The 20,375-nt window shown below is 52.8% G+C and overlaps 1 protein-coding gene across 1 annotated transcript; it reads left to right on the forward strand.

Annotated features, from left to right (window-relative positions):
• The first annotated feature begins 9,057 nt into the window (after positions 1–9,057).
• On the forward strand, positions 9,058–14,786 carry LOC102868772 (zinc finger protein 135-like). Its single transcript, XM_006901837.1, has 6 exons — positions 9,058–9,222; positions 9,412–9,538; positions 11,440–11,541; positions 11,775–11,849; positions 13,162–14,156; positions 14,325–14,786. Exons 1-6 carry the CDS (start codon positions 9,058–9,060, stop codon positions 14,784–14,786), a joined length of 1,926 nt encoding a protein of 641 aa, XP_006901899.1.
• The last annotated feature ends 5,589 nt before the right edge of the window (positions 14,787–20,375 follow it).

The raw sequence follows: 20,375 nt of genomic DNA on the forward strand, positions 1-20,375 counted from the left end.
TAGACTGACAGGTAGATTATAGAAAGATAGATGATAGATAGATAGATAGATAGATAGATAGATAGATAGATAGATAGATATAGATGAGAGATGTATATAAACAACAGCATGTATAAATGTATGTATCTTCCTCCTTGTAAACAATTATTATTTTGCCTTCTATATAAAGCTTAAGGAGCCATGTTGTACAGGGTTTAAAGCTATCAGCTGCCAACAGAAAGGTCAATGTTATAAACCAATCCCCAGGAAAAAGGTATGGCTGTCTGCTCCCTATAACCCTATTGGATCTTTACATGTTGGAATAAACTCAAAGGAAGTCAGCAACAACATAGTTTTGATAAGGTACTTTCTTAACTCTGGAATATTCTCTCCTACCCCTAAGGAACAAAGAAAATTCTCATGGGCTCCCTCTTGACCCAAATATCTCCTCACACTTCCTTTCACACCAATCTGCTGGTAGGACATCACATGCAACAGTGAGAAAAAGCCAACATCACGTCCTCTCCTCTTTCTTTCCTTCCACCTCTTAGCATGCTCATAAAGCAGATGATTACCTAAAAATAAACACCTACATCCCCTGTGGCAGCTCTTCTTAAGAAAGAAAAAAGGCGGAAAAGGGAAAATTTTCCCTTTGAATATTCTTGCCTTGGTTAAGGATTCATTATTTACTAAGGAGATGGCTGATGTCAAGACCTTTTCTAAAGCGGTAAACAGAAAGCATGTAAAAGTGTAAGGTACATCTGACCCAAGCCATTTTATTTTAACTTATTTTGCCTGACTGTGAAGGTCAGGCGATCAGTAAAGGAGGCTGAATCGATGGCTTTGAGCTGTGGTGTTGGGAGATGAGCATTGAACACCCCATGAACTGCCAAGAAAATATACAGACTGGTATAAATAAAGAGACAGATCTGTCTTGGAGAAAATGCAAGCAGGGTGCTCCTTGGAGGCAACTTTGGTGAGACTTTGTGTCACCTACTTTGGGCATGTTGTCAGGAGAGGACAGGCCCTTGAAAAAGTCATAATGCTGGGAAAGGCGGAGAGTCATAGAAAGAGAGGAAGACCCTCAACAAGATGGACAGACAACAGCGGCTGGAACAGTAGCTTTGAAGAAGGTGGAGAATGGGAGGTTGGGACAGGGCAGAGCCAGGTGCAGCCAGGTTCAGATCTGTTGCTTGTAAGGTCACTATGAACAGGGGTCGATGCAACGGCCTCTCACAAGACGTCACCTCTAAAGAAGCCCCAGTGGCATAGTACACAGTTTTGTATTGAACTGGTAACTTAAGTCAGAGGTTCGAATCCCCCAAGCCTTGCACATGAGAAAGAAGTCACCTCCTGTACGGATTTGGTCTCAGAAACACGACTCAATGGCTGTCAGTTTGGTTTTTGTCCCCAGGAAGGAGACCTAGGAATGCACAGGTCAGTACCCTGCAGCTACGTGAAAAGTGAGCAGCTGGAATCCAGCCAGGCTGCGCGGAAGAAAGGCCTGGCGGTCAGCTCTGGTTAGAAAGTCCTATGGGGCAGCTCCTTCGCTGTGACGGCGACTCAGAGTGACTGGACGGCCTCTCTCAACAACAGCGGTATACGGCTCTGCTGTGGGAGGCCGCTGGACGGCCCATTTCACCCGCATTTAACCAGAAAAGGGTTAAGTAGCACGCCTTTTAATAGCTGCAGGACTAGGAGGACGTGGCAGGGTCTGCGCAGGCGCGCACAAGCTGGGAGGGTGGGGGCCGACAGGGCGGTTCTGCGCAGGCGCACACGGCCTGGGCGGGCGGGGTGGGCGGGGCCACCTTTGCGCACGCGTACTCCATCTCGGAGGCCGGCTCCGCGCAGGCGCATCCCGCCGTCGAGGGCGGGGCAGGTGGGGCGGGTCCGCGCAGGCGCACTCTGCTCGCCGGGACCCGCCGCAGCCCCGGGCCGTAGCTGCCCGCTGACCCCGGCGGTGAGTGGGCGCTGCCCGCGGCTGGAGCGCGGGAGGGCGGGGAGGCGGCATCAGCATCCGCCCGGAGCCCGGGCTGGGGTCTTGGGCCGAGCCTTCGTGCCTCGATTTCCCCGATGGTGCATCGATTCCCCATCCCTCTCTCTGTTGACCTGTAGTGACGACTCAGTGTCCGCCCCCTCTGTGCCTCGGTTTCCCCGCGAGGCCCTGGTTGCTCTTCCGTGCCTCAGTTTCCCTGCCATGCCTTAGTTTCTCCTGCATGCCTTGATTGCCCCACCGTGACTCAGTTTCCCCTCTCTGAGACCTCCCCTCCCCACTTGGGGTGTCCTTGCGGGTAGACTGTGATGGCGATCCCCTGCTGGGGTCAGCGTGGAACTGGCCTCGCCGGGCTTGCAAGGCTGGGAGCTTTCCCTAGCATCTCGCCAGGCCTTTCTTCCGAGGTGCCTCTGGGTGGCTTCGAATGCCCAGCCTCTGGGCCCGCATTCCAGCCCGTTGGGCAGGTGCGCTGCTAGCCAGGGGCTGTGGCTAGCTGTCACCACTGTTGTTCTTGCTCACCCGGTAATAATAATAATTAATGATAATAATAATAATAATAATAATAATAAACAGCATCGGTTTTCAGCATCTAAGGGGAGTTTTTTGGGTGCGCTGTCGACGTGCAGTGCTTAAAGCACTTGGCTGCGAATTGAAAGGACTGTGGTTCGAACCCAGCAGCTCTTCTGCAAGAGACAGATAAGCCAGTTTGATTCCCATAACGATTTGCGGAAACTCTGGGCTGGTTGTGCTCTCCACTCCAAGTCTGTTATGAGTCTGCAGAGGGGATCAGGGATTTGGGTTTGGGCCACATATCAATGTCTGTGTACTCACTGTTCCCATAAAAGGAGGGTGGTTCCCTGAAGAGTCAGATCCTCGGGTATTCTGAGGCCCTAAAAGTGCATCGCTATGGTGCTGGCGAGGCGTATTGATAATCCCACAAGCTGCCAGAACGAACAAGCAAGCCTGTCTTGGAGGGAGTCCAGGGGGTGCTCCGTAGAAGCAGGGTGGCCAGCCTTCGTGTCAGGTGTTGTGGTTCTGTCTTCAGGACGGTCAGTCTCTGGGCAAGGACATCATGTGTGGAAAGGAGAGGGAAGGCCTTCACAAGATGGATGGACACAGGCATCGCGCTGTTTGCAGCCATGGGCCTGGCTGGTGAGGATGGTGTGGGTCAGGGCACTGCGTTCTTTTCTGCCTCGTGTGTGGGCTGTACTGGGGTCTGAGCTGACCCAGCTGCACGGAGGAGCAACAGAGGGGCATTGTTCTTGTCAGCCGTCCCAGGCACAACAGAAGAAACCTTGGCCAGTCCACGGGGCGGGGGCAGCGCCTGGCTGATTTCAGACGTCGGTCACCCGGCTTCCTGTCCTCATCCGTTTCATTTTGGAAGCTCTCTCTGCTGACGCCTGTCCAGCATCTGGACTCGCAGCGCCCCTGTGAATCCCGGGCCGAAGCCCCTGTCCTCCCCGTTTCTGCCATGCATGCCCTCTCCCGTTGTTAAGTCACTGTGCCCAGCAGATCTGAACAGCCCGATTCCACACGCTCCTCACCGTCTCTGACATGTTGGAAGCCACGTAGTCCCTGTGTCAGACCATCTCATTGAGGGTCTTCCTCTCTTTTCTGTGCCCCTCCACATTACCAGCATGATATCTTTCTCCAAGGACTAGTCTCTCTGACAACATGTCCAAAGGAGGTGAGACCAAGCTCAGCCCTCCGTGCCTCTGCAGATCACCCTGGCTCTGCTTCCTGCCAGGACAGACTTGTCTGTTCTTGGGGCAGCCCATGGGAATAGTCAGTGCTCTTCTGCAACCCCACAGCTCAAAGCTCTCTTTGTCCTCACCAGATAGATCTTATTTCCCCCATTTTATGGAGAAGGAAACTGAGTCACAGAAAGGAAAAGCCTCCCGTGACTGCTGCAAGAATTAGCTGGGTTTAGGGAGCTCTCGTGGTAAGAAGCTGAGCCGCAATCCTGAAGGCACACGGTTTGAATCCACCAGCTGCTCTGCAGGAGAAGGGTGGCCAGTCTCTTCCTGGGCAACTTTCTACCTCTGGGAAACCCGCTGGCAGGTCGGCTGTGAGCTGGTCCCAGCCACACTGGAGTCAGGCACTGCTTTAAGCCTTTATGTTTAGGAAGGTGCTTCTCACGACAGTGAGAGAAGGCAGCTCACGTTTCAGGCTGCTAATTGGGAGGTTGAGGGTTCCAGTCCACCCAGAGGTACCTCAGAGGAAGGGCCTGGAGACCCTCCCCCAGCGGTCCAGGGAACCCCCTGGCATGCAGTTCTGGTGACACACGGGGCTGGCCAGCAGGTGGGTGTCCACTCCACGAGCCTGCTGTTTTTCTTTTAGGTCTGGGTCTCATGCTCTGAGAGAAGCCTCCGTCCTGGCTGCTTCCTTGTCCACCCAGGGGACAGGTGAGGCGCTTGTGGTGTGCCCATGTGTGAGACGTGTGGGGTGTGGACGCTGCTGCTGTGATGAAACACACCAGACAGAAGAGGGAGTGTCCCTGTTCTGCCTGCTGATGTCTGTGCGTGTGCAGGTGTGCACAGGGGTGTGTCGAGGATACGGGGGCGGGATGGGTGAGTGCACACGCAGGTGTGCACGGGGGTGTCTGTGTGTGCAAGTGCGTGTGGGTGTGTCTGCAGGTGGGTATGGGCATTTCTATGTATGCAAGTTGGCGTGTCTGTGTGCAGGTGGGCGTGGCCATGTCTGTATTTGCAGGTGGGTGTGTCTGTGTGTCCAGATGCGTGTCCTCATGTCTTTGTGTATCAGTGGGGCTGTGGGTGGTTGGGCATGTGTGTGTGCAGGTGAGCATGGGCGTGTGTGTAGATGGGGGGTGGGAGTGTACAGGTGGGTATTGGCGTGTCTGTGCAGGTGTGCGTGGTCATGTCTGTGTGCAGGTGTGTGTCCCCGTGTCACTGTGTATCTGTGGGGGGGTATGGGTGTCTGGACGTGTTTGTGTGTATGTGTGTTTGTTATGTGCAGGTGGGCTTGGGTGTGTGTGCAGATGGGGGTGGGGGTGTACAGGTGTGTCTGTGTGCAGGTGTGTGTCCCCATGTCACTGTGTGTCTGTGGGGGGTGTGGGTGGGTGCGTGTGCCTGTGTGTACATGAGTTTGTCTAGGTCTGTGTGTGCAGATGGGGGTGTGCTGTACAGGTGTATCTGTGTGCAGGTGTGTGTCCCTGTGTGTCTCTGGGGGGTGTGGGTGGGTGCACATGCCTGTGTGTACGTGAGTTTGTCTAGGTCTGTGTGTGCAGATGGGGGTGGGGGTGTACAGGTGGGTACTGGCATGTCTGTGTGAGGTGTGTGTCCCCGTCTCACTGTGTGTCTGTGCGGGTGTGGGTTGGTGGGTGTTTCTGTGTGTACATGTGTTTGTCTAGGTCTCTGTGTGTCTATTTTTGGATATGTTTCTGTTTATCTGTGTGTCTGCACGTACCTGCAGGTCTGCAGCTCTATGTTTCATCCCAAAGGGAGGCGAAGCTAGCCCCTTCCTCACCCTCTCTCTCCCTTTAGCATCACGGCCTCTGGACCCCACCGTCCCACCAGCCCCTTCTGACAACATGGACAGTGGAGGGATGTCCACCCAGTTGCTGACAGACAAGGTCGTGGTGAGTCACCCTCCCCGATGGTCCCTTCTTCCACATAGGCGGCTGGGGTCAGTTTGCAGTTCACTGAGTCATAACTACGTATGTAAGAGACATAGCTGTATAATATAGATGTTTAGAAGCCGGAGAGGCATCCACTTCCTAAACCACATGCCTCCGGAAACTCTATGAACTTTGATAAATGTCAGTGGTTGTAGAGGGGCTTCCGGCTTTTTGTTCATAGGTCACTCTGAGTCTTGCTCGACTCGAAGGCAATGAACAACAACAATATATGTACTCAATACACTTCTCCAGCTGTGGTGCTGGAGAAGAGTGTTGAATGTACCATGGACTGCTAAGAAAACGAACAAGTTCATCCTGGAGAGGGTTATACCAAGCTGCTCCTTGGAGGCAAGGATTCTGAAGCTTCGTCTGACATTCTTTGGATATGTTGTAAGGAGGGACCAGTCCTTGGAGAGGAACAGCACAGGAAGGGAAGGCCCTCTATGAGGTGGATTGATTCAGTGACTGGAGTAATTGGGGTAGGTGTGTTGGAGAGAGAGTGGCACAGGATAGAGCAGGGTTTAGGGCTGTTGTACATAGGGTCACTATGAGTTGCAAGTGACTCGATGGCACGTCACAACAACCATCATGGCCTACTGGCAAGAAGCTACACCACAATCCTGAAGGCACACTGTTCGAGGCCACCAGCTGCTCTGTGGAAGAAGGATGGGCAGTCTCCTCCCGTGCAATTACTTGCCTCTGAAAACCCGCTGGAGGGTCAGCTATGGGTCTGTTCCAACTCTACGGTTCCCAACAATGGTATATACGTAATGATATGTATTAGATACATAGATGTATGTTTACAAATGTATGTTTTGTTGTTGTGATTGTGTGTGTTGAGTCGCTCACCACTCCCAGCGACCCCGTGAACCCCGGATTGGAACCGTGCCCTTCGCCGTTTCCTCCTCACCCTCTCTGACATCATTGAGCCCGTTGCTGCAGGCTCTGTGTGTCAATCACTCTTGTTGAAGGTCTCCTCTCTGCCTCTCCACCTTGCCAAGCGTGCAGGCCTTTCCCAAGGACCGGCCCTTCCTCCCGTCGTGCCCACAGTGTGCGAGACAAAACTTCGCCATCCTAGCCTCTGAGAAGCCCCCTGGCCACGCTTTCTACCAAACACTCTTCGTGGTTGTCAGTCCTGGGTGACAGGAAGGGGAGATGGTCTGTTCTCCAGCACCACCATTCAAAGACGTTGCTGCTGCTTCTGTCATCCTTACTCATTGCCCCCCTTCCAGAAGCATAGGAAGCACCTGAAAAGACCATGAAGTAGACCAGGTACACCCAAGTCTGTAAATGAGTCACTTACGTGGGGGAAAACTAGAAAAATCTGTGTGATTTTATCATGATAGTCACTTTCTCGCAGAGGTAGGAATCGAACCTGTGGCATCTCCCATGCGTGCCTGTATGCGGGCGGTGCCCGTCCCCGGGTGGTGCAAAAAGTTAACGCACTCGCTGCTGACAGAGAGGTTGGTGGTTCAGGCCCACCCAGGGCCCCTCAAAAAGGCCATGGCCATTGTCTTCCCTGTGTCCAGCTTCTGAAAATCCCGGGGTGGGCTCAAGGGCATCTGGTCTGGTCTTGGGGGGACCTGTTGCCATCTCTCTGGTGGCATTTGAAGGGTTAAGGATTCAAATCCACCCAGAGAGTCACAAAATGACCTGGTGACTCCCTGGGGCCCTACAGTGGGCTCCCAGGTGGAGCCCTGCCCTGTCCTGCACTAACCCTCACCATCTCCGCCACCCTCGGGCCTCTCGGTGCAGCCCCTCTCTTCGAGGGGCATCCTGTCTTTTTTTCTGTGCTCTGTGACCTTCTGCATCCCAGCCGAGTGCTATGTGGCCATTGGAGTGGGAAGACCGCCTTCTAGGTGGGGCTGTTTGGTGGCGGTGGTCAGTGCCATCTAATCAGGTACCACTTATAATGAATGGCACACGTAGGACAGGACGGAGCGCTGCCCTGCCCCAAGCTGCCCAGCGTCACTGCTGCGTCTGAGCCCACTCTTGCGGCCACTGTGCCAGTCCAGGGTCTGACCCTCTCTGCTTTACCAAGCTAGATGTCCTTCCCCCAGCGACAGGCTTCTTCTGATGGCACATCCAGAGTCTGAGACAAAGTCTGCCACCCTCCCTGTGAGGCGGCATTCTGGCTTCACCTCCTTCGAGACAGATTTGTTTGTTCTTCTGGCAGCCTGTGGCGTGTCCCACATTCTGCGCCAACACCACCACTCAGAGGCACCGTCGGTTCTTCAGCTGTCTTGCTGTCTTCTTTATTTGCAGTCTGGCATTCGCATGCATACAAGTAAGGTTGAAAGACACTCAAAATACACCGAGGCTGCAGCAACAGTCCCAGCAGGCCGGCGACGGGGAGGAAGGACAGGGTGACTGGGCGCCCACGTCTGCTTTTGTCTCTGGGGTCGCCGTGAGCCGGAGCTGATGCTGAGGGAGCTGGCAACAAAGAGCAGATGCGAGAGGGACCGAGGGTGCAGGTCACACCTAGCCTGGAGGTGGTGGCCAAAACCAGAAGCCAAACTCACGGCCACCATCAAAGTTAAAAAAAACAAAAAAAAAGGCAGCATTTGCCAGTGAGGCCGGAAGGGGTTGGGGGAATGGTTACTTGCAATGCAAAGCACAGGAGGAAAAGAGCAAAAAGTGGGGATTGGAGTCAGTGTAGAAGATGAAAAGACTTGGGAATGGTTATTGAATATACCCTGTAAATGTTCACTCAGATTGCTGTTGTTGTTAAGTCTTTGAATCATAGATGACTCACAGCGACTGTACGAACGAAAGACCTAAACACATGTATAATTTTCATAGTTTCTCCACATTCATAGAATTTCCAGAGGCAAGCTATTTTGGAAGTGGATGCCACTCCTGCTTCCAAGCTTGTTTTAGTCAAGGAGCTCCACCAGACACTGTCCACCATGGGTGACCATGATCGCGTTTGACACATCAGTGTCACAGTGTTCAGCTTCACAGCAACCACAAGTTACCTCTGTACAGCAAATGGACAGACCAGGGCTATACCACCTAGAAGAATGTTTGACAAAAAAAAACACAACACAATTTAAACCAGGCTCGAGGGCCACAGATTAAAATCACCCACCTTTGGCTTAGTCGCATCACTTTCTATCCACGAGGCCAACACAGTTTTAGAATAGAAGGCCTAACAAAATCAACTCACACTTAATGGCAAGTAGACATTCCATCCTAACCCTCACCAGAACCAGAAACTAAACCTCTAGAATCCAGCTGCTCCAGACAACTTCCCAATCTGAATTCCAGCCCCATACTGGTGACCAAATGCACTTTTGAATAGAAGGCCTAATAAAATCCACTCATACCCGATGGCATCACTTAGATTACAAAAAATGGGGGACGTTACAGTACAGTCACCCAGGTGCCATGAACACAGGACACACCTGAACAACTATGTCCCTGGCATCTGTGTCACCTGGGTGCCATGAACACGGGGCACACCTATAACAACTACGTCCCTTGCACCTGCATCAGCCTGGGGGACGTACAGCAATGTTGCCCTGGTGCCGTGGACTTGGGCCTGCCTATTGGAGACCCACGTGTGTATCCCGGTGTGGAGGGGGTTGTTCAGTTGCAGAGCTTTCTGCAGGTGGGTCACCAGCCCTTTCTTCCCGAGTGCCTCTGGGCAGGTTTGAACCTCCAGCCTTTCCGTGAATGTTATAGCCATTCACACTGCCCAAGGCTTTGACCCACCGGAGCCAGCGCCCTCCTCCCTGCTCCCTGAACCTCCCAACCTCATCCCGCCAAGTCAGTGACCAGGACGCCTTTGCTGTTGCAGGAACTGGTGACCTTTAGCGACGTGGCCGTGAACTTCACCCAGGAGGAGTGGCAGCAGCTGGACTCCGACCAGAGGGACCTGTACAAGGACGTGATGCTGGAGAACTTCCAGAACCTCAGCTCGCTGGGTAAGGTGGGGGAAGGAGGCTCGTGACCTGTCATCGCCCAAAAGGAGCCTCCCTGGGTTAAAAAAACATAGGGGTCGGGTATGCGACTTGGTATACATACTTTAGTACGAGGAACTCTGGGGGGGGTGTTGTATGCACCGGTCCTTGGGGGGGGGTGCGGGGAAGGCATCAGGCTGGGAAAAGTAGAGCGTCAGGGAAATGGAGGAAGGGTGGCAGGGAGCGGGACAGACGGAGTGACCGCAGGGATGAACGTGCCGTGAGAAGATCGCGGGGAAGGTGGCACAGGGCCCCCAGGTCCCAGTCCCTCGACAGCTCCTGACAGCAGCAATAAAAGGTCTGCAGTGTGGACCAGCTGGTCACTGGAGGACAGACAAAGGCAGGCCATTCAGCGGTCAGCTGTGTGTCACTGCCGACTGGACACCACGTAACAGCTCCCACTCTATTCCTGCTACTCGGTGCCATCGAGTCAGAGCGACCCTCAGCTGACCCTACACACACACACACACACACAAAGGTTTTCAGAGGCTGTAAATCCCACAGGAGGAGACTACTCATCTTTCTCCCTCAGAGTGGCCGGTGGATTTGAACTTGGCACAGCCAAGGTCAGCAGCACAGCTTCCTGAGGGCTCGGTCACCAGAGCTCACTGTTTTATACAGTTTGTTGTTGTTGTTATGTGCCGTTGAACCACCTGTGACCCACAGCGACCCTATGTGCAGCAGCTCCGAACCCTGCCCTGTCCTGTCCTGAGCCAGTCTCACTGACTCTGACACACCTACCCCCATTGCCCCAGTCACTGTATCAGTCCATCTCATCCGGGGCCTCCCTCTCCTGCGCTGTCCCTCCACCCTTCCGAGCATGATGTCCTTCTTTAAGGACTGGTCTCTCCTGGCCACGTGTCCAAAGTATATGAGACAGAGTTGCAAAATCCTAGCCTCCTAGAAGAAACTTGGTTTCACCCTCTCCCAGACAGACCGATTTGTTTTCTTGGTGGTCCGTGGGATGTTTAAGACTCTTCTCCAGCACCACAACTCAAAGGCATCGATTCTTTTTCTGTCATCCTTAGTCATTGTCCAGCTCTCTGAAGCATAACAAGTTATTGAGAAGACCGTGGCGCGTCTTAGTCTCTAGACTGACATCGTTCCTTTTCAATACTCCAGAGGGGTCCCTGGCAGCAGATTTTCCCCAATGCAGTTCGGCTTTTGTGAGGAGGGACAGGTCTTTGGAGAGGGACGTCATGCTTGGGAAGGTGGAAGGACAGCGCAGGAGGGGAAGACCCTCTATGAGGTGGATTGATTCAGTGACTGGGGTCACTGGGATGGGTGTGTCGGAGACGGTGCGATTGGCACAGGACAGAGCAGAGTTTAGGGCTATTGTACACAAGGCCGCAAGCACAACTGTTATGGTTACTATGTAGCATAGTTATATAACTGTAATCATAGTATAACCACAATTGTGGTTAAATCATAATTAATTACAGTCAGTTATATCATGTAAAATTACCATCTTTATAACCATGATCATCAATAATTATTAATTTTTATATACTCCTTGTTACTGTATATTTATCGTTTATTTTATGATAATATATAATTATTAACCATCATTAATGACAGTTACAGTCAATTAGATAAGTCATTAAAATGACTATCTCTTATAATTATTAGTAGTATATTAGCTATGACTTTAATTGTTAATCATTAGGGTGATGTGATCATTCATTGTGGCCAGTTGTGATTCTATATTATGTGAGGCTGATGACATTAATTATAACCACAGTTGCGGTCATGTGATAACTGGTTGTGGTTCACGATGGTCAGCTAAGACTCACCGTCCCCCCAGGACAGCGCAGAACTGCCCTCCAGCGTAACACAGACCTCACTCCATTCTGATCACTTCTCAGACTCTGCCCCAGCTCTGCCGACTGAGAACCGGGGCTGCAGCTGCCCGCTGACCAACTGTGCTGGGAAGCATGTGCCTTTGGCGGTCAGCCGATTCTCAGAAGGTGCCCCAGAGGTCCCTGGAGAGCACTCTTGTCTGTGTCTTAAAGTTGCACCGGGAACCCATCTGTTGTCGGGTGCCATCGAGTCACATGGACTCACAGTGACCCTGGGAGCGAGAGAACAAAACCTTGCCTGCCCTGCACTGTCCCCATGATGCCCACCACGCCCACGAGCACTGTCCACTCTCCATGTCCACCCAGCTCATGGAGATCTCCACCGGCCCATTCCTTCCTAGCTAAGCCCGTCATCTACAGCCTCCTGACAGAGGATGTCAGTCCCTACGTTACGGTCAACCGAGAGCTGGCTGCCGGCAGCTCTTGAAGTGCCATCTAGTCAGAAAACAGAACGAAAAGCCAGACCACTCCAGTCCAGGGCCTGCCGGCTCACTGCCCCGGGCACTGTGCAGAGCAGCCCCCGGCGTCTTCTGGCCGGCAGAGCTTTGTAGCAGAAACCAGCTCATCTTTCTGTGGGTCCGGCTGCTTGCAACCCTCTGGTCAGCAGCCCAGTGCTCTACACACTGGGCCACCAGGGCCCCTGAAGTAAAACATCAACTGGTGTATATCAGTATGGATGTAATTGGCACATGTCCCGGTTATAATTACAACCTAATTGGCATATACTGATGGGTACGTGATTGACGTGTGTACATGTTACTCATCATTCCATTTAACTGGCATATAAGTATGTATGTAATTGGTACGTGAATTGGTAATAATTATAACACTAATTGACATATGAGGGAAGGATGGGCACTCTCCTCCCATTTGATTAACTGCCTCTGAAAACCCACCAGAGGGTCAGCTGTGGGTCTCGGTTCTGACTCTGTGGTTTGTTGTTGATGTTGTTGTTATGTGCCGTTGAGTCGCTTGCGACTTATAGTGATCCTGTGTACAACAGCCCTAAACTCCGCTCTGTCCTGTGTCAATCGCACTGTCTCTGACACTTCCACCCCAATTATCCCAGTCACTGAATCAGTCCACCTCATAGAGGGCCTTCATCTCCTGCGCTGTCCCTCCACCCTCCCAAGCATGATGTCCCTTTCCAAGGACCGGTCTCTCCTCACAACATGTCCAAAGCATGTTAGACGGAGCCTCAGAATCCTTGCCTCCAAGGAGCCACCCGGTTTAACCCTTTCCAGGACACAGTAACAATTGACGTGTTAGTTTGCGGGGAAGTTCTGGCGGCCTTATGGTAAGAAGCCGCGCTGTAATCCCAAGAGGTACATAGTTTGAAGCCACCAGCTGCTTCTCCTTGGGCTTCTGAGGCGCCAGTCTTTTAGGGAGGCGTCTGCCAGGCCTTCTCCCTGGAGCCGCGGGTACCTCACACAGCTGACCCTTTGTTTCACAGCCAGAAAGGTTACACACTATGGCACACACAGGACAGTGCCTACACACCGGCGTACGTTGATAAGTCAAACAGTACTATAATTATTACCAATAGATAGAAGAGTGTTCCTCCGGAGTGCTTGCCTGGAGAGTAAGGGGTTGTGGACAGCCCAGGAGAGGCTGTGGGGCCCGCCTGCGGGCAGCGGGGTTCGGTTTGGCTCCCGTTTTTGTTGCCGGGCCCCTGCCCACCCTCCGGAGCCCAGGCCGCAGGTGCCATCCACCCTCTGTTTCTTTCAGAACTGGAGTCGAGGCCGGAGAACGAGGCCGCAGCAGGAGTCAGCCGCCCAGGCCCATTACCAGCGCTGGAGTCCGGGGAGCAGGGCGGGGGCCGTGCCTTGAGCCCCGGGGGACAGGACAGCACCTCCGAGCTTCTGCAGGGAGAGCCTCGGGCAGTTCTGCCCCCGAGGACTCCGGAAGGCCAGGACCACAGCGCATGGGAGCTGCAGGCGCATGGTCATTTCGTGACAAACCCAGAGAAGCAGCCGTGGGCCCCGGGAAGAGAGGCGGCCCTGGCCCGGCAGCAGCGCGCGGACCCCGTAGACAAGCCCTTCTCCTGCCCTGACTGCGGGCGCCGCTTCCAAAGCAACGCCACCATGGCCTCGCACCGGCGCGCGCACGCGGGCCACCAGCCCTTCCCGTGCCGGCCAGACAGCGCCTTGGGCCAGCGCACGCCCGTGGACGAGCGGCCCTACCGCTGCGGCGAGTGTGGCCAGGCCTTCGTGCACAACATGCAGCTGGTGGGCCACCTGCACACGCACGCCGGCCAGCGGCCCTACCGCTGCGGGGACTGCGGCCAGTCCTTCACGCTGGTCACCCACCTCATCCACCACCAGCGCGTGCACACGGGTGAGCAGCCCTTCGCCTGCGACGTGTGCGGCCAGCGCTTCGCCAAGCGCTCCTCGCTCCTGAGCCACCGCAAGGCCTCGGCCAGCGCCAAGCCGCACAAGTGCGCTGTGTGCGCCAAGGCCTTCCGCAAGAAGTCGGACCTGGTCAACCACCACCGCATCCACACGGGCGAGCGGCCCTTCCGCTGCTACGAGTGCGGCAAGGCCTTCACGCAGAGCATGACGCTGGTGGAGCACCAGAAGACGCACACGGGCGAGCGCGCCTACCGCTGCCGCGAGTGTGGCAAGCGCTTCACCAAGTCCTCGGCGCTCATCCTGCACGAGCGCATCCACACGGGTGAGCGGCCCTTCAAGTGCGCCGACTGTGGCAAGGCCTTCAACCAGAACGTGCAGCTCGTGGTGCACCGGCGCCGCCACACCGGTGAGCGGCCCTTCCAGTGCCCGGCGTGCGGCAAGTGCTACAGCCAGAAGGGCTACCTGGCCGTGCACCAGCGCACGCACACGGGCGAGAAGCCTTACGAGTGCGGCCAGTGCAAGCGCGCCTTCAGCCAGAAGGCGCACCTGTCCATCCACCTGCGCATCCACACGGGCGAGAAGCCCTACAGCTGTGCGCAGTGCGGCCGCTGCTTCCGCAAGATCTCCTTCCTCTTCCAGCACCAGGCCATCCACAGTGACGAGAGGCCCTTCAAGTGCGGCGTGTGCGGCAAGGCGTTCGTGCGCAAGTCCACACTGGTGCAGCACGGCCGCATCCACACCGGCGAGAAGCCCTACACGTGCGGCTACTGCGGCCGGGCCTTCCGGCACCAGCCCACGCTCACGGCGCACCGCCGCATCCACACGGGCGAGAAGCCCTACCCCTGCAAGGTGTGCGGCAAGGCCTTCCGCCGCCTGGGCAACCTCACCTGCCACCAGAAGATGCACGCGGAGGAAGAGGAGGCGGCAGCCGCGGTGCGCGCCAACGAGGAGGCGCCCCGCGCCTGCGAGGACTCCGCTTTCACCCTCGTGACTGTGGAGTGAGCGCGGTGGCTTCCAGGATGCCGATTGGACTGGACTGTCCCTCTGTGACAGACCGGACGCTGCCCGGAGGGTGAGGTCAGCGCGCATGTGTTGGAGGGATCGCAATAAAGTGTATGTGGCGATAGAGAGGACTTTGTCATAAAGCTAGTATTAGAATAAAACGGAGCAATAAAGGCAGTCAGAGGTTTGGGTGTTCAAGGATGCGTAAAAGCTACACTTACACCAGTGTTTGTCCACTGAGTGTCCAGGAAAGGTACTAGATGGAGAAGTCGTGGGTTCAGTTTGTGAACCCTACAGCGATCCTCATGCCTAGAGCCAACTGTCTCACAGCCAGCCATGTCCACCCACAGACAGCAGTGTGCCCCACAGACAGCCATGTGCCCCACAGACAGCCATGTGCCCCGCAGACAGCCGTGTGCTCCCCCACAGCCGGCCGTGCCCCCCAAAGACAACTGTGTCCTTCGAAGCTGGTCATGCCTCCCACAGCCGGCCGTGCCCCACAGACAGCCGTGTGCTACCCCACAGCCGACCGTGCCCCACACAGCCAGCCGTGCGCCCCCACAACCAGCTGTGCCCCACCTAGGAGGAATCAGAGTTCGGTTCGCTTGTCTCCCACCAAGGCAGGTCATAATACGGTGGCTTCTGTTCGTTTCCTAGTTCGAATAAACGCTATGGGCACTGGCTAGCATTGTCACCACATGTGCTGTAATGGGCACCTATGAGAGATCAGAGGTTCCATCTGCAGCTCCCACCAAAGCGGGCCACTCAGGTGGCCTCTGTCTTTTACTAGTTTGTAGAAAATTTACGTTCGCTCCGTACTCATTGGGTGTTTTGTTTTAGAAGAAAGAGGGGTTCAGCTCCAGGCCACCACCATACACCACCATAGAGTTGAGCAGGCAGAAGTGGCCGCAGCGCAGTGGCCAGCCCCTCTAGTTCTCCAGCTGTAGAAAAATTGCCTTTGCACTGCACTGAAGTCTATGAAGCATCCAACACCCCTCGTGGTTCCAGAAAGCTTGAAGTGAGCATGTCCAAGGTAGGGGCAGAGGGACGCTAAGGGAACAGAGCTGTTGGAGAAGCAGGGCTTGTCCACTTGCTGGACGCAGCGTTCCAGCAAACCTGACTTTCTAAACTCCTGTCTGCATAGCTCGGTAGAAGGGTCAGCAGACAGGACACCCCGGATCTTGACACTTCTGTGTGGGCAAGGATCAGGCCTGGCACAGAGACCTGCACCCCCCGCGGCAGAAGGGCCCCAGGCCTGGCTGGATCCTGGCTGTCACCTTGGAGTTCTTCAGACAAGAAGCTTTGCTGCCTGTGCCACACGCAAACCAAGGCCACTGCCATCAAGTCAGTTCAGACAAACCCGTCAGATTTAGCAGAACTGCCCCAGTTCCCGTGACTGTGACACACAGACAGACCACCCGTCCTGCTCCCACCAGTGACCCACCTTCCATTTCCCGAACAAGTGCTGCCCCATCGCTGAAAGTGAGGAAGGCCCCCCAACATACATGACCCTTCCATGTATTGGACAAGAACATAAACGGGGTCTCCGGGTTTGTATCAGGCCCCACAAAACACCCTGAGTCAGAACCCGCTCCTAGCCAACCCTCCGGTGGATTTCCGAGGCTGTAAGTCACCGGACAGGAGGGTGCCCATCATTCTCCCATGGAGATGCTAGTGGATTTGAACCCTCGAAGAGGTACGGGCTTTGGGTCAGGCCACTAGAGTGCCCTACTAGGAATCACACAGCAGGGGCTTGGGGTGGGGTAGTTTTTTTTCTCTCATTACTTTCTTTTTTGAAAGTTTAACAAGTCAAAATGGGTTTTCATAGACAAATTTATTACACTCATTACCACTGATTAATGTAATTAATTGCAACATATTGAATGTACCATGGACTGCCAAGAAAACAAATAGATTCATCCTAGAGAGGGTTAAACCAGGCTACTCCTTGAAGGCAAAGATTCTGGGGCTTCGTCTGACATACTTTGGACATGTTGCAAGGAGAAACAGGCCCTTGGAGAGGGACATCATGCTGGGTAGAGTGGAGGGACAGTGCAGGAGGGGAAGACCCTCTATGAGGTGGATTGATTCAGTGACTGGGGTAATCGGGATGGGTGTGTCAGAGGCAATGCAATTGGCACAGGACAGAGCAGGGTTTAGGGCTGTTGTACATAGGGTCGCTATGAGTTGCAAACAACTCGACAGCACATAACAACAAAAACAACATCTGGAGTATGTTAGAAGGGGCCAGACCTTGGGAAAGCACGGCGTGCTGGGGAAAGTGAAGAGTCAGCGAAAGAGAGGAAGACCTTCAATAAGCTAGACCAACCCAGTGACTGCAGCTGGGCTCGGACGGCACAGGATGGGACGGGGCTCGGATCCACAGAGTCACTATAAGTCTCAGCTCAATGGTACCTAACACCTTTAATGAACCCCTATTATATATTGCCTTTGCCGTCACCTCAGCTTTTCTGGTTGGTCATTTTTACTCCCTTCTTCCTCTCTTCCCATCCCTGTGTTCCCTCCCAGATAGATTCTATGTGTCAGCCTTTCCTTAGTGGTTCTGTGGGGAGAGGTGAGACCAAACCCAGCCAGAGGAACCACCTCCAAGTCAGCGCTAACTCCGACTGCTCCCTTGTGTTACAGTGTGGAACTACCCCCTTCCCATCACCCCCACCACCCTGTAATCACGAAAGCAGACAGGCCCTTCCACACCTGACAGGTTCTAGCCCCAACCTCTGTGCACCACCTGCAGGCTCTTAGGGAGTCTGTAGGAAGTTGTTCCGCTAACCCAAAAGTTGGGGCCTCTTTGGCATTTGTAATTCACCCACCAGTCCATCACTGGAAAGATGGACAATCTCTTCTAGTGCCATTTTACAGCCTCAAACATCACACAGGGGGGTCAGTTATGAGTTGGCTCTGATGTGACGGCAAAGAGTTTTTGGCACCATATTGAAGAGATTGAGATTGTTAACAGTTTTAGCTTGCTTGGTTCCACAATAAACCCTCTGGTACCAGCAGCCAGGAATTTAAAAGACTAATTGCACTGGGAAAGTCAGCTGTTAGGGACCTCTCCAGAGTACTGAAGAGCAATGACGTCAGGCTGGAGACTAAGGTGTGCTTGATCCAGGCATTAGAAAGCTGGACAGTGACTAGGGATGATAGGAAGAGAATTGATGCCTTTGAACTGTGGTGCTGGAGAAGAGTATGGAATATACCATGGACCGCAAGGAGAACAAACAGATGAGGCAATTTTGTGGGGTCCTATCTCTCTTGGCACCAGCAGCCAGGAAATTAAAAGACATATTGTGATGGGAAAGTCTGCTGTTAGGGACCTCTACAAAGTACTGAAGAACAATGGTGTCTCTCTGGAGAATAAGATGCGTTTGATTCAGGCCATGGTCTTTGTAATCACTTGTTATGCATCAGAGAGCTGGACAATGACTAAGAAGGACAGAAGTAGAATTGATGCCTTTGAGCTGTGGTGCTGGAGAAGAGTATTAAGGGTACCATGAACTGCTAAGAAAACAAACAGATTCATCCAGGAGAGGGTTAAACCGGGTGGCTCCTTGGAACCAGGGATTCTGAGGCTTCGTCTGACATACCCTGGACATGTTGTAAGGAGGGACTGGTCCTTGGAGAGGGACATCATGCTTGGGAGGGTGGAGGGACAGCGCAGGAGGGGAAGGTCCTCTATGAGGTGGATTGATTCAGTGACTGGGGTAATTGGGATGGGTGTATCGGAGATAGTGTGGTTGGCATAGGACAGAGTTTACGGCTGTTTTACATGGGGTCGCTGTGAGTCACAAGCAACTTAACTGCACATAACAACAACAACAACAGCTCTTGGCCACCCTCAGAACCGGGAACTTGCCCCTCTTGCTCTGTTGTCACCAAACAATGGTCTGACCTATAAGATGGTTGAAAAACAGAGCAGGTGTTTGTCAGAGATGTATCCTTCCTTCATACCCATTCCATGTATGCTAAGCAAAGCATTCAGGAAGCCTGACTCTGTGTAGAGGATGTGGTGTCAGGCTTGGAGGAAGACTCATCAATAACCTGCATTATACAGATGACACAATCTTGCTTGCTCAGAATGAGAAGGCCTTGAAATGCTTGCTGCAGAAGATCAAAGAATACAGCCTTCAATATTAATTACATCTCAACATCAAGAAAATGAAAAATCAAACCACTAGCCCAACAGGCAACATCATGATAGAAGGAGGAAGGTTTGAATTTGTCAACAACTTCATCTTACTTGTATCACAATCAGTATACTGGGTACCAGCAGTCAGATCAGGGCACATATTGCATTGGGAAAGATGGCAGTCAGGGACCTCTTCAGATTATTGAGAATCAGTGATGTCAGTTTGAATACTAAGGTGCATCTGAAAGAGGCCATGGTCTTTCCGATCACTTGCTATGCATTTGAGAACTGGACAGTGAATAAGGATGACAGAACAGTTGATGCCTTTGGACTGTGGTGTTGGAGAAGAGTACTGAATATTCCATGGACTGCCAAAAGAACAAACAGAAACACCTTGGACAAGGTGTGATTAGACTGCTCTGTAGGCAAAGATGGTAAAGCTTCATCTAACGTACTTTGGGACATTTTGCTAGGACAGGCTATTACTTGGAAAGGGAAATTATACTTGGAAAGGTGGAAGGTCAGCAGAAGACCCCTAGGGAGATAAATTAACACAAGAATGGACTCAAGTGTGTCCGATTGTGAGAATGGCACAGGGAAGAGTTGAGGTCTGTTGTTCATAGGATCGCTATGAGTCGTACTCGACTTGATGGCCCCTAACGGCTACCGTAAGGTGACCAATAACCATGTAAGAGAAAAAGAACACCATCTGCCTCAAGGCCAAAGCTCAGAAGGCAGAAGGGGCAGGATAAAAGGATTACTAGAAATAAAGGTGGTTGTTGATTGCTGTTGAGTTGAGCACGACTCACAGCTACTCTATGAACTAAAAACCTAATGATTTTCCATAACTATTCGTCGTTTCTCCAAGTTCATTGAGTTTCCAGAGGCATGTGGTTTAGGAAGTGGGTGCCACTCCTGCTTCCAAATCTGTTTTACACTTGGGAGCTCCACCAAACACTTTCTACTTTGGGAAACCATGGTTATTTGATAAAATGAGGGGTATAAAGAAGAAATGGGAGGAGTATTTCTCATTTGACCTGTGGGTATTAATTAAAACTCCATGTACTTATTACCTGTGGGTATTAATTAAAACTCCATGTACTTATTACCTGTGGGTATTAAGAATATCCACAATAATCATTGCAAGTACTGCAATTAATGTTACAAAACAAAAATGTGTATTAATGGTGGAATGGAAAGCAAATACACATTGTCAATTTTCACTCAAATCCTATTTAAAACAAAAACTGGTCTTAAAAACCTTCAGGGACAGCTCTACCATGTCCTGTAGGCTCTCTTTAGTAAGAATAAATTCACCAGCGAGATTCTGTGGGGTTTTTTTATTAGCAGGGAGGTGGGGGTGAGAGGGAGTTTACTCAGGGATAGAGGAGTTCCAGTGCCACAGTCTTTAAAGCTCTTTGATGCTAACTGAAGGTTGGCAT

This window comes from Elephantulus edwardii, unplaced genomic scaffold, assembly GCF_000299155.1.
Source record: "Elephantulus edwardii isolate Elephantulus edwardi_28Jun2011 unplaced genomic scaffold, EleEdw1.0 scaffold00348, whole genome shotgun sequence".
Lineage (NCBI taxonomy): Eukaryota > Metazoa > Chordata > Mammalia > Macroscelidea > Macroscelididae > Elephantulus > Elephantulus edwardii.